This window comes from Aptenodytes forsteri, unplaced genomic scaffold (assembly GCF_000699145.1).
Source record: "Aptenodytes forsteri isolate BGI_AS27 unplaced genomic scaffold, ASM69914v1 Scaffold290, whole genome shotgun sequence".
Taxonomy (NCBI): Eukaryota; Metazoa; Chordata; class Aves; order Sphenisciformes; family Spheniscidae; genus Aptenodytes; species Aptenodytes forsteri.
This window is the reverse complement of record NW_008795244.1, coordinates 1,469,318-1,481,354: the sequence shown is the minus strand read 5'-3', so window position 1 is coordinate 1,481,354 and position 12,037 is coordinate 1,469,318. Positions and strand designations below refer to the sequence as shown.

Sequence of the window (12,037 nt, the reverse complement as noted above, 5' to 3'; positions counted from 1 at the left end):
CCCTGATAATTCTTAAATTAAAAAAAAAAAAAAAGAAGAAAAAAGAAGATATGCGGAAACTTCTTGAGACAGCAGTGAGGCAAATATGTTTTACAAGTGCCTGCCTAGGCACAGATAGGAGGGTTTTTTTCAACTTGTGAAAAATTATCCTTGTCAGAACTGCTGTTTTCCAGTGAGAGTCCTAGACTAGAGGCTTAGAACAACAGAAGGAAGCAGAGGCAGAAGCCTTCCTTTAATTTCTCAGCCTTAAATAAGGCATTTTTCTTTGTAAGATAGATTTTTAGTTTTGTAACTACTTACTCTGTTGTGTTTTCAAGCAATGATGATCAGCTATGTATATGACTTCTGTTGTGCCTTATTGCAGTGTTTGTTTCAAGCTTTAGTTTATCACGGTCATTAGTTAATATTTACAAGTTTTGCACTGTTGGGTATAGAAAGGGTTGTGTATTTTTGGTTAAAAGGTGATTAGCTGTCGTGAAGGGACACTTTCCATATAACCACAACAATATCATACCACATTGATCAAAATTGTTTGTATTTATTAAAGATGCTTCTTCTAATAAAACTGATAGAAAAGAGTTTACCAACTTTAATTCAGTATGGTTGAATATTTATTCTAAGTCTCTTAAAATTATTTTATGTTTCAGCTCCAGGATAAAAAGCAATCTATTCAGTGCTGACAGATTCCTTGAATATGAGTTATCCTCATGAGGAGAGGCATTTCTTCCCTCTACTCTTTTCTCATTGGCTGCATGTTTTAGATTTCAGTTTGCAGTTCACCTCTTGGCTTTCCGTATAGTCAGTCATGCTGTGTGTAAAGCCCTAAATCCTTTAGGATGCTTGTGGTGAGCCTTTGTCTAGCTTGCCTAGAGCAGGGCTATTTGTGCATGACATCCAGCACAGTACCTGGTTTTACTGTATCAACTTTGAATCCTGCGTAGTCGTAGATCCACCAAGAACCCCAGGTTCTTTTCTACCTTGTTCGTCTGTCTCACTGATATCGAAGGTCAGTTTTCTGTCTTTCTGGAGTGATACGTATAGACTGTTCAGCTGTATATAGCAGTGTTATAGCCAGTCTTTTCTGAAGTGCAGGGTGAATTTACATCCTGTTTGTTTAAGTGAAAATGTAATCTGGCTGGTAAATGCAAGCTTACTTGCCAGCTCGCTGTACAGTGTTGTTATTGTGTTAGGCACAATAATTAAGCAATGATAAAAATACCTCCTTGTGTTTGCTGACAAAGTAGTCAGGGCTTTTGTTTATTTACCACAAAAGATAGTGTATTCACCAGTGAAGTATCTCTCTTCCTTTCCAAACGCTGTGCTTGCCAGTGACTCACGATTGTTGCATCTGGAATGACTAGTACGGTTTCCTGTAACACCTATAGTAGGAGAATAATCCAGGAAGTTCCTCTATCAGTCATGCCTGCCCATCCTATTCATAATGAGACATTGCTTCAGCTTACAGCTCCAGCTTGGTGCTGCTCTATCATTTGCAGATGGGTCAGGTTGATTTTAATGAGCTGTGGTGAGGAAACTTTCTGTAGTTAGAAACTGAAGAACCGTTTCAAATGAGGACAGCTTATTCAGAACATGGGAACACTGAAAGCTTTCTTCTCTCCTTAATTTTAAGGACTGTTCATCATTCTGCCATCACCTTTTACCCGTAGACAGAGAAGGGAACGCAAGTTGAGCTGACTCCACTAGGAATTTGTGTGGCTTTGAGATGTTAATGTTGCTTTATCAGCACAGTGTATGCATGCTGAGCGTCGGGGATAGCATTGATGCGTGCTGTTACTGATGCTGTTGATGCAAAATGTAGCACGTTGCAAGCGTACCTCTCTATTGATGGAGCACAGGACCATGAGTTGTGTGCTCTGTTTTCAGTGCTCCAGATATCCACGTTTTTAGTCCTACAACACCTGTTACTTCTTGTACAGCTGGTTATGCACATAGGCTTTCCTAGGTCAGAGTGTGCTTGCTTGCCCGCTTTAGGTGCCATGTTACCACAAGATGTTACAGCACATAGGGATGTGTTAGTGCCACAGCTTCCTCTCTGTCTCCCATACACACGATGTTCTCAAGAGTTGCCTAAAGTCTACATCTCCATGCACGTTTCTAGCAAATCAGTTCACCATTGACCTTTGGGCGAAGGGGGTTGAGATAGAAAGGGGGAAGACCGTGCACAACTTCCATGTGTAGAAGACCATGAAGTGTGTCTTGGTACGTGGTTTTGTGCATTAAGTAGAGAGACCTGATGTAATGTTTTAAAAATACTTGTTACATAGTTGTGTGTGTATATGCACATACAGAAATATAGCTTTATAAAACGCAAAATACAAGAAGCAGAAGGGACATTTCTTCAGTGGTTCTGTAATTGGTGGTTGATAACCAATTATGGTTTTAGTGCTAATATTTAACAGGGAGGTGCTATAAGTACTTACATAAATGTTTTTTGTTTGTTTAAAGTTTGAGTCAGAATCCAGATACGTATTTTGATGAACTGTTTAATATATTGAATATCTACTACTTTTACTTTATTATTGTTTCCTTTATTATGAATGCTATTTTGGGCAGGAGCGTTGATCTGCTCGAGGGTAGGAAGGCTCTGCAGAGGGACCTGGACAGGCTGGATCGATGGGCTGAGGCCAACTGTATGAGGTTCAACAAGGCCAAGTGCCGGGTCCTGCACTTCGGCCACAACAACCCCATGCAGCGCTACAGGCTTGGGGAAGAGTGGCTGGAAAGCTGCCTGGCGGAAAAGGACCTGGGGGTGCTGGCTGACAGCCGGCTGAACATGAGCCAGCAGTGTGCCCAGGGGGCCAAGAAGGCCAATGGCATCCTGGCCTGTATCAGAAATAGTGTGGCCAGCAGGAGTAGGGAAGTGATCGTGCCCCTGTACTCGGCACTGGTGAGGCCACACCTCGAATACTGTGTTCAGTTTTGGGCCCCTCACTACAAGAAGGACGTTGAGGTGCTGGAGCGTGTCCAGAGAAGGGCAACGAGGCTGGTGAAGGGTCTGGAGAACAAGTCTTATGAGGAGCGGCTGAGGGAACTGGGGTTGTTTAGCCTGGAGAAAAGGAGGCTGAGGGGAGACCTCATCGCTCTCTACAACTACCTGAAAGGAGGTTGTAGCGAGGGGGGTGTCAGTCTCTTCTCCCAAGTAACTAGCGATAGGACGAGAGGAAATGGCCTCAAGTTGCGCCAGGGGAGGTTTAGATTGGATGTAAGGAAAAATTTCTTTACTGAAAGAGTGGTGAAACATTGGAACAGGCTGCCCAGGGAAGTGGTGGAGTCCCCATCCCTGGAGGTATTTAAAAGACGAGTAGATGAGGCACTTAGGGACATGGTTTAGTGGGCCTGGTGGTGTTGGGTTGAAAGTTGGACTCGATGATCTTAGAGGTCTTTTCCAACCTCTATGATTCTATTGCTACATCCTTGATGTTTGCTGTAAATAATTATTACTGTTTTGTTACAGAATGTGCCCACTTGCTTTTAGCCCATAATGCTCCAGTAAAGGTGAAAAATGCTCAGGGATGGAGCCCTCTTGCAGAAGCCATCAGCTATGGAGACAGACAAATGAGTAAGAACCTCTACTTCCCAATTAATCAGAAATTGAGGCCTCATTCAGAACTCATTCCAAGCTAGGGTTTTTTATAATACTCCTATTTTAGTTCTCTGAAGAGTTTATCTTAATCAGCTGAACTTTTTTATATCTAAATATGATATAACAAGTTCTACACATGTCCATTTGCTTGATAAGAAAGAAATTGCATTGGGATACGTAATGCAAAGTAGAGTTAAGATTTTGCTTAAAGTGATTGTAAAAGCTATAAACTAGCATTCTGTATTTAAAATTGGAGTTACAAGGTCAGGATGGATTTTAGCTGTATGGGATCATCTAATTGGAACTACTCCATGTGGTCATATGTATATTTGATATATCAATTGGCAATGGGATATCGCTTTCATGTTTCATCTCAACAGGCCAGTAGGCAAATATAGTGATTACTGATTCACTTCAGATATGAAGTAGTAAAGGGAATATTATTCTACTGCTACTCACTAATGGATGTTAATAGTATTTGGTACTACCATGTCCCATAGCAGAAAATTCACTATATATTTTATATATATAAATGCACTAGTTTGTAATATACTAACAATATCCTGCATGTCAGCTCTTCACTACTAAAGAATTTTCTCAGTGGGAGTAGATGTTATGCAATCTATAGGCTCGTGTTCAATAATATGCATGTGTACTCAGATGTTTACTAATACGCATGTAAAAGACCTCTTGATGTGATTGTATACTTTGTTATAAACAATTATTAAGGCTTTTCTTCCTGTTGTGATCAGAGTATGCTATGTATAATTACTATAACTTGAAGTTAATTTCTCTAAAGTCTGACGAAATGTTACATTTGCATTGTTTTTTCTTTTTTTAAGATGTCAAATAATGACACTAACGGACCTGTAATTAACAAAAAAATAGAATAGATTTACTTTATAGTTAACTTCTGTTTAGTTACAGCACTCCTAAGGAAGCTTAAACAGCAGTCCAGGGAAAGTGTTGAAGAAAAGCGACCTCGATTATTAAAAGCCCTGAAAGAGGTAAGTTCAAGGCAGTTGTGTTGACAAAAACAGATCGTGATGGAAAGCAGTGGCTTGTGTTCTTAGTATGGATGCTCTGGCAAACTGTAAAAAAGTTTTTTTACTTGCTTTTACAAATCTCTTGCTCTTAATAGCAATCTTGGCTTACAGTGTCCATTTTAAGGGGTCACAGAATTATGTGTATCTTTAAGGTAATACTTCCTTCTCAACTTCTAGAAATTTAAATAGAAAGGTTTATGTAAGACAAACTTGCTAGTCTTCTTTGCGATCTAAAAGTTAAAGAATGTATTTTTAATCTGTATTTATTTCATTAGATTTTTAAGGCTTTCTTAAATCTTTTGGTGAATAATTTACTGGTTTTGTTTAGTTACCAATCATGAATGACACTTTCTTTTCTTGCTTAGTAATGAAAGAGATTTTTGGTTTAATTATCCATCTACATGCAGCAGCCAATTCTTCTTGAGCACAGTGAAACATTCCTCAGTTTAGGGAAACCAAGAAGAAAAGCTCAGTTTCCTCCATTTCAAACTGCTGCTAGTGTGCTAAAACTGTGGTTATAAACCACAGGTGTTTATTTCCCTTTAGGTGGGGTGAGCTTCTCCTGCCTAGTCAAGTGGTAAAATATGAATGGGTTTGTAGAAAACCATTTATCTTAGTTAATCCATACATCTGAAAAGTTGAGCTAAACTGTGTCAGTGATACACTCTATGAATACGCTCTACCAATGTTCCTATGTTTTTCATTGATCCAAGAAAAAAAAAACAAACCCTGCTGTCTGTCTAGAAGTGAAAAGCTTTCAGTTTTTGTGTGAGAGCAAACAGAAAGCAGACACAGCCTTACTAAAACAGCTCTGCTGTTCCTTATTCCTGCTGGTGCAAGATCTGGCCTAGAGTTGCCTCTCTTTCTTCTTGTATGGAGTGAATGTATGTGGCTACCTCAGTGTATTACCAGTATTTGCTAATTTTAATCGTCACCCCTTACTTTGCTTTTGCTTTGCATACAGTTTAAAGGAGTTGGCTGGCATGTGTTTATGGAGGTAGAGGAATTTTTATATAATGACTTACGCATATTTCCAGAAGGCAAACTGAAATTTGTGTATGTGAATACTGCTAGCTGAAACTTGACTCATTAATTTAAGCCAGAACGTATAATTCCATGGGGTTGGATGTGATGAATCAAAGCAAGCAAAGAGCTCCATAGATCTTTTTTTTTAAACACGTTTACAATAAATCTTTCGCAATCCACAGCTTAATAGTTGTGTAAATTATTATTTTTAAAAAATTCATTAAAAATGGGTAGTTCAAATGAGTTACGTAATTCTATCATTATTGATTGTACTCTAGTTAAAGCTTCAGGTATGTTTAAGTTCAGTATAAATTCAAATACTAACATTAGAGAAAAAGTTTTCTTTGTTTGGCAAAACACAACTTCTGCCTGTCTTTCAGCAAATTTTACAGTTGTCATTTAGCAAATTTTACAGTTGTCATTTAGACTAAAAAGCTTGTTAATATTTTCTTCTTTTCATCTCAGCTAGGTGACTTCTATCTAGAACTTCACTGGGATTTTCAAAGTTGGGGTAAGCAATTGCATATTCCTTTCATAGGGAGATAATATAATCAGTCTTCAGCACGCTTGTTCTCTCAAGCTTAAATTCTCTTCTGGTTTGCATGTTGGAAAGTTCACAATTCAGTTCTCAAGATCTAAGTTAGAAAGAAAGGACAGACAACTTTTTTGCTGAATTATTTTTGCTTATTCATTTTTGGAGCTGAATTCTATTCTGTAATCCAATGACACAATATGGGGGGGAACAAGCTGTTGTTCACTTTAAGAAATTGATTATTAGAAGAGTATAATATTAAAATGTCTCTGGTCGATTGGTGTCACTATAGAGCAGTGGTTTGAACAATTTAGTTGAGTAACTGGACTTGGGCATTTAATTTCCTGAATTTTAGCCTGTACTCTGAATGGTGACTGTCAGTTAAGTGCAACTATATGGTAGGTTCTTCAAACCCTAGCTTCACCTTAATGTTTCTTTTATGTGACTGTATAACGTTTAGTGTTTTCTCAATTTCCACCTCCTGTTATCTGTAGAAGAAAAATCTAAATTAGCAAAAACGTATTAACAATGATCAACATGTCCAGATAATGTCAAAATATCAGAAGTGATACCTTCTGTTACTGGCTGAAATTTAAGTTAGTAATTCTATATACTTTCATATAGGCATAGTCTAAGTATTTGCTGCACTATATGCCTCTTCCAATATTCAGAGGAGGAATGAGCAGCCAGGGTGCCATCAAACGTTGAACAGATATGGAACAAACGCCTCGTTTTTCTAGGTGGCCTACTGTGTGCTGCACATTTAATGAGTGGACTTTTTCATGGAAGAGTCAGCATAAAAAAGAGAGTAGAGCTAGGCATGGAGTAAGACAAGACATTGCTTAGTGATGAGACTGCAGCCTGACTTGCAGAGTATGATGGTGGCAGTCAGACATCGCACAGAAAAAGTGATGCCAGAGGTAAAGCCAACTTCTAGGGGTCCTCTTCTCCAGGAGTCTCACTGTGCCTTTGTTTACATTATTTAGTTTTTTCTATACGTTCTCTTTCTTGAAGGGGAAAAAGAGGCTCTGGGCAGTGCCTCTGTCCTAAATATTGGTCCTCTAGACTAATTACATTTTACAGGTGGTCTTAATTCTTTGTAGTTCATTTTGAAGAACGTGCTGAAATGCCATTGTGTTGAATTGGCTTTATTGCTATAAAGTAAATAGTCCTTTTTAGAATAAGGACAGCTGCAGTCTCATATATCCATCTCGTAATACCATACTGACTCTCAGATCCACTGGTGATTTAATGTTTGCTTGATGTTTTAAGCTTAGTGCATTGGATTTTTTTTTCTGCTTGTGGGTGTTCTGCTTTAATTGTAGCTAGGCTTTCAGTTTGTACAATATATAAGTAAACTATCAAATCATAGAATTAAAATTTCAAACAGCTAGATGACGAGTTATTAGAATTTATAAATGATCTAGCTGTGGCTGAGGGCATTTTAAATTATGTCCTGATGCTGAAAGTAGTCTGTACAATTACAAATCAGTTTTGCAGTTATTGCATAGAAATAACTCTGGTATTAGTTGTATTTGTGTTGAGATTATGATGGAAAATGGGTATGCTGTATTTGTATTAAAATACTTCAAGATTCAAACTGATGTGTAGTTTTAGTAGAAATACTTTGCAGAGGAACCTCAATGTCCTAATTGCATTCTCTTTCTACCTTTAGTGCCTTTACTTTCCCGAATTCTGCCTTCTGATGCATGTAAAATACACAAACAAGGTATAAATATCAGGTAAGTACTGATTTTACAGTGTGTGTTATCTAAGTCATAAATATCTGCATGTTAGTGAAAATGCTAGATTCCAGCGTGGTCTGAAAGAAATCACTGAGGAGTCTGCAAACATTTGTGAAACAGTATTGTGTTTGTACATTGGCGTTTAGAGGCAAGAAGTGGTTTGAACTTCAGACTGTCTTTTTTTCTCTATTGATCTGAATTTAACTTCAGTTCCTGAGTCACTTAAAACATAAAGCAAAAGCAGTTAAGCTGTATAAGGCTTTATCTACCTGACATGACAATGATTAATTGAAAAATAAGAATTTGATATTTTTAACACAATTTCAAATAAATGAGCTTTCAGTATTTTGTGGAGAAATGTTGCTGCTTCAGTCCATGTAGTAAAAAAAAAAAGTGTATAGTTTCTCTTTTTAAGATGCTTAATGTGACAGATTCACAAACTCAATAGAGTGCTTCCAGGAGTCTTTCCAAGCTCGGCTCTTTAACTGGTTTAGTTTGGGGTTTTGGATTCAAATGTCTTTTCTACCTTTTTCTTCAGGTTCCAAAGCTTAAAACAAACAAAAAGTCAAGAATTTGATTCAGAAGATTCAATCTGTAGAAAATTTTATTCTATTAAAGCTGTTAGCATAGGTGTGTGAACTGACTTTTTAGGTCAAATTTGAGTCTGAGACCATTTTTTTTTTTTCCTTCTCATTTCTGTGTGCTCTGCTTGTATGAGATGGGGAGTTAAGAGGCTGGCCCTGAGTGGAAATAGCTACAGATTCTTTCTTGAAATCAGAGGCCAATATATGATGAGTATTAAGCAATCACCCCTTAGAGCTGAAGTGGTCACTAAATTCAGGCTCTTTAACCATCTTTGTTAAAGAAGTAAATATTCTAGCAATAACAGATATGAATTGCTAAAGAGATCTTTCTCCTTGGCTCCATCTTCTAGTTATTTAGGTCAGCAGAAGCATTTCTTTTGTGTTGGTGAGGGGGGAAAAAATAGAAATAACAACTAAAATAAGTCGAATTAAAAAAAATCGGTCTGTTTCTTAGTCCTCTTCATAATGTGGGTTATGTCCTAATACTGTTACTCAAATCAGTGGCTGCTTCTTGTAGAATAGGATGCTGATTGCATGGAGTAGTTGTGTTTCTCAGTGTGTAGCACATACTGGCTGTATAAATTCTGTCACTTCCTCATGCTGGCAGTTTTGAAATCAAGTTTTCTGAAGAAAACTTTACCTTTTCCTATGAAGTTAGCGTAAGAATAGTTTGGAATGTGTTTATAATGGTAGAGATGTTATAATGTGAAACTTATTAATTGTTAATAGCAATTTTTTTTTTATTTCTGCATCCAGGCTTCACTTATGAAATACTCTATGAAACTTAGGCCTTAATGTGTTTGGTTGTGATTAAAAAAAAAAAAGCTTCTGCTTGCAAACTGAACTTACTAGTGTATTTGAGTGTTTATGGGCAACTTTTGTTTAAAGTACTGGTATATTTTCACAGGCTGGACACAACTCTCATAGACTTTACCGACATGAAGTGCCAACGAGGGGATTTAAGCTTCATTTTTAATGGTGATGCCGCACCCTCTGAATCTTTTGTAGTTTTAGACAATGAACAAAAAGTTTACCAGCGAATACATCATGAGGTAAAGATCTGTGTGAATGTAGGGTGTGAAATACCTCAAGCTTTTACTTCATGTCAGAAGTCTGACTTACTTTATTAAACAAAATGTGCCTCTCAAAAAGACCCAAACAAGCTCCAAAGAAACACAAACCAAATAATTTTTTGTTCAGTTGCTATCACTTAAGCTGTATAGGTGACATAAAATTTTGTTATGCAAAACAGTGCTTTTGAATACAGACTTCTAAATGAGGAAAAAGCTAGAATGTGAATCTTTGGAAAAATCTTTTATCATTCTGAATAGGCAAATATGTTTTAAGTTATGACGCATGCTACTTTAAATCTTTCCAGTGGGCTTGATTTAGGTGTCCTCAGGTGGGTTTTCAAACTTGCTTGCCGCTGCTTTGCATCCGTTTAGTCACTCTGTGGCCAGTTTAGCTGTTAACAATGCAAGGGTATGACTTATTGGCCCCCTTGTAATTAAAAACTTGACTAAATACAGCTTTATCCACCAATCACTAAAGCATATGGATCTTTGCCTGTGGAGAAGGTGTGGCTGCTGACCTTCTGGATAAATCACACTTGGATGCTTTCTTTGCATTAATATTTAAGATTAAACTATTTGGTAACCATTTGGCCAGACCTTCTATAAAACAGTTCGAAAATTCAGGAAATGCTAGTTCTGGGAAAAGTTCCAAAGGAAAAGGTTTATTGGGTTTTGTTGGGTTTGGGTTTGGTGTTTGGTTTGGTGGGGTTTTGGGTTTTTTTTTTGGAAGAAGTAATCATCATTATTAAGTTCTATGCAGTGTTTGGGAATTTTTCTTCTAGGAATCTGAGATGGAAACAGAAGAAGAAGTTGACATTTTGATGAGCAGTGATATTTACTCTGCAACATTATCAACCAAATCAATTACCTTCACACGTGCCCAAACGGGATGGCTTTTTCGAGAAGACAAAACAGTAAGCTGAAAGAAAACTTCACAGACTTCATTACTGGAGACAGAATAGTTCAGACAGCCTTATCATGATGTGGTTGGGAAGAAATAAGGAGTAAAAGAATAAGATGCTCAGGACAGAGGAAAAATGTCTCCCCCTACCCCCCACAATTGTCACTAGTTTGACCACATAGAATATATATGATGGCCTTCGTAAGAAAAAAGTAGCCTGGAAGAAAGATAACAAACTGTAGCTACTGGGCAGGGGGGAGAACAGATTGTACTGAAAATTACTTCATTGTAGGAGTATATGGTCTCTGCAAATTCATTCCAGGGTGTGCGGTAAGGGTACTGTGCGCTCCTGTGTCAGAGAAATGCAGGAAGATGGGAGTGTTCTGGGTAGTTTCCTTTAGGTGTTCCTTTCTGTGTCATCAGTCTGACTGAGGTGCAAGTTCTCAGCTGTGGGAAAAAATTGAAAGAGCCACCATCATAACTTCTTTGAGTAGGAAATTGCTATCCTGTGACTAGCTCTGAAAGATTTAGTTTTCATCTGGATCTGTTCAGGTAGTGCCATTCATCACAAGTTTTCGTCTGAGCTAGTGTTTCAGAACTTTTTTCCTTCTGAATACCAAATCCGTATTCTGCATGTGTAAATTATCCTTTAACACAGCTTGCTGTTGAAGGGAATTTTAGTTAGATTTCCCTTGGCCACTCTTAAATTCTTAAACCATCTTTTCTGTCTTAAAGTTTCCATTGATATGAAATATCTGTTCCTGATGGAGTTCTTGCGTTTGTGCTGTACATATCTTTCTGGGATTGTCCACTGATAGCTTATGTGGTTGGTTGTGTAAATTACATCACTTCAATCCTCAAGTTATCTTACTGCCCCGAAGTGCAATTATTTGGATATACAAGAATTTAAATGTTTTGATTTTATCTTCTGTGAGTCATTAACGTCCAATTCCTTTCATGCAGGAAAGAGTAGGAAACTTTTTGGCAGATTTCTACTTGGTTAATGGACTTGTATTAGAATCAAGGAAAAGAAGAGAACATCTCAGTGAGGAGGATATTCTTCGAAATAAAGCTATCATGGAGAGCCTGAGTAAAGGTGGCAACTTAATGGAACAAAATTTTGAGGTATACTTAAATAATTCTTCACAGTATGTGAATTTTTGCATAGGAGAATAATCTTTCACACCAGTCATTTAGCAAAATCTATAGATAATGTTTTTATTCGGATTGTCTTAATTTTAAAATAATAAATATGACGTACAAGTATAATCATGGTGATAGGAACAAAATTTTGAGGTATACTTAAATAATTCTTCACAGTATGTGAATTTTTGCATAGGAGAATAATCTTTCACACCAGTCATTTAGCAAAATCTATAGATAATGTTTTTATTCGGATTGTCTTAATTTTAAAATAATAAATATGACGTACAAGTATAATCATGGTGATACGTTGTCGTGGTTTAACCCCAGCTGGCAACTAAGCACCACAGAGCCGCTCACTCACTCCCCCCCCGGTGGGATGG

General features: G+C 37.4%; 1 protein-coding gene across 1 annotated transcript in view; it reads left to right on the top strand.

The window, feature by feature from the left end:
- The window catches only part of ANKRD13C (ankyrin repeat domain 13C), a 24,540-nt gene that overhangs the window by 1,515 nt on the left and 10,988 nt on the right, over positions 1–12,037 (top strand). The window contains exons 2-8 of the mRNA XM_019471920.1: positions 3,476–3,580; positions 4,526–4,611; positions 6,142–6,187; positions 7,884–7,950; positions 9,445–9,589; positions 10,393–10,524; positions 11,475–11,636. Of these exons, the coding sequence (XP_019327465.1) occupies positions 3,476–3,580; positions 4,526–4,611; positions 6,142–6,187; positions 7,884–7,950; positions 9,445–9,589; positions 10,393–10,524; positions 11,475–11,636 (743 nt within the window). The remainder of the gene's footprint in view (positions 1–3,475; positions 3,581–4,525; positions 4,612–6,141; positions 6,188–7,883; positions 7,951–9,444; positions 9,590–10,392; positions 10,525–11,474; positions 11,637–12,037) is intronic.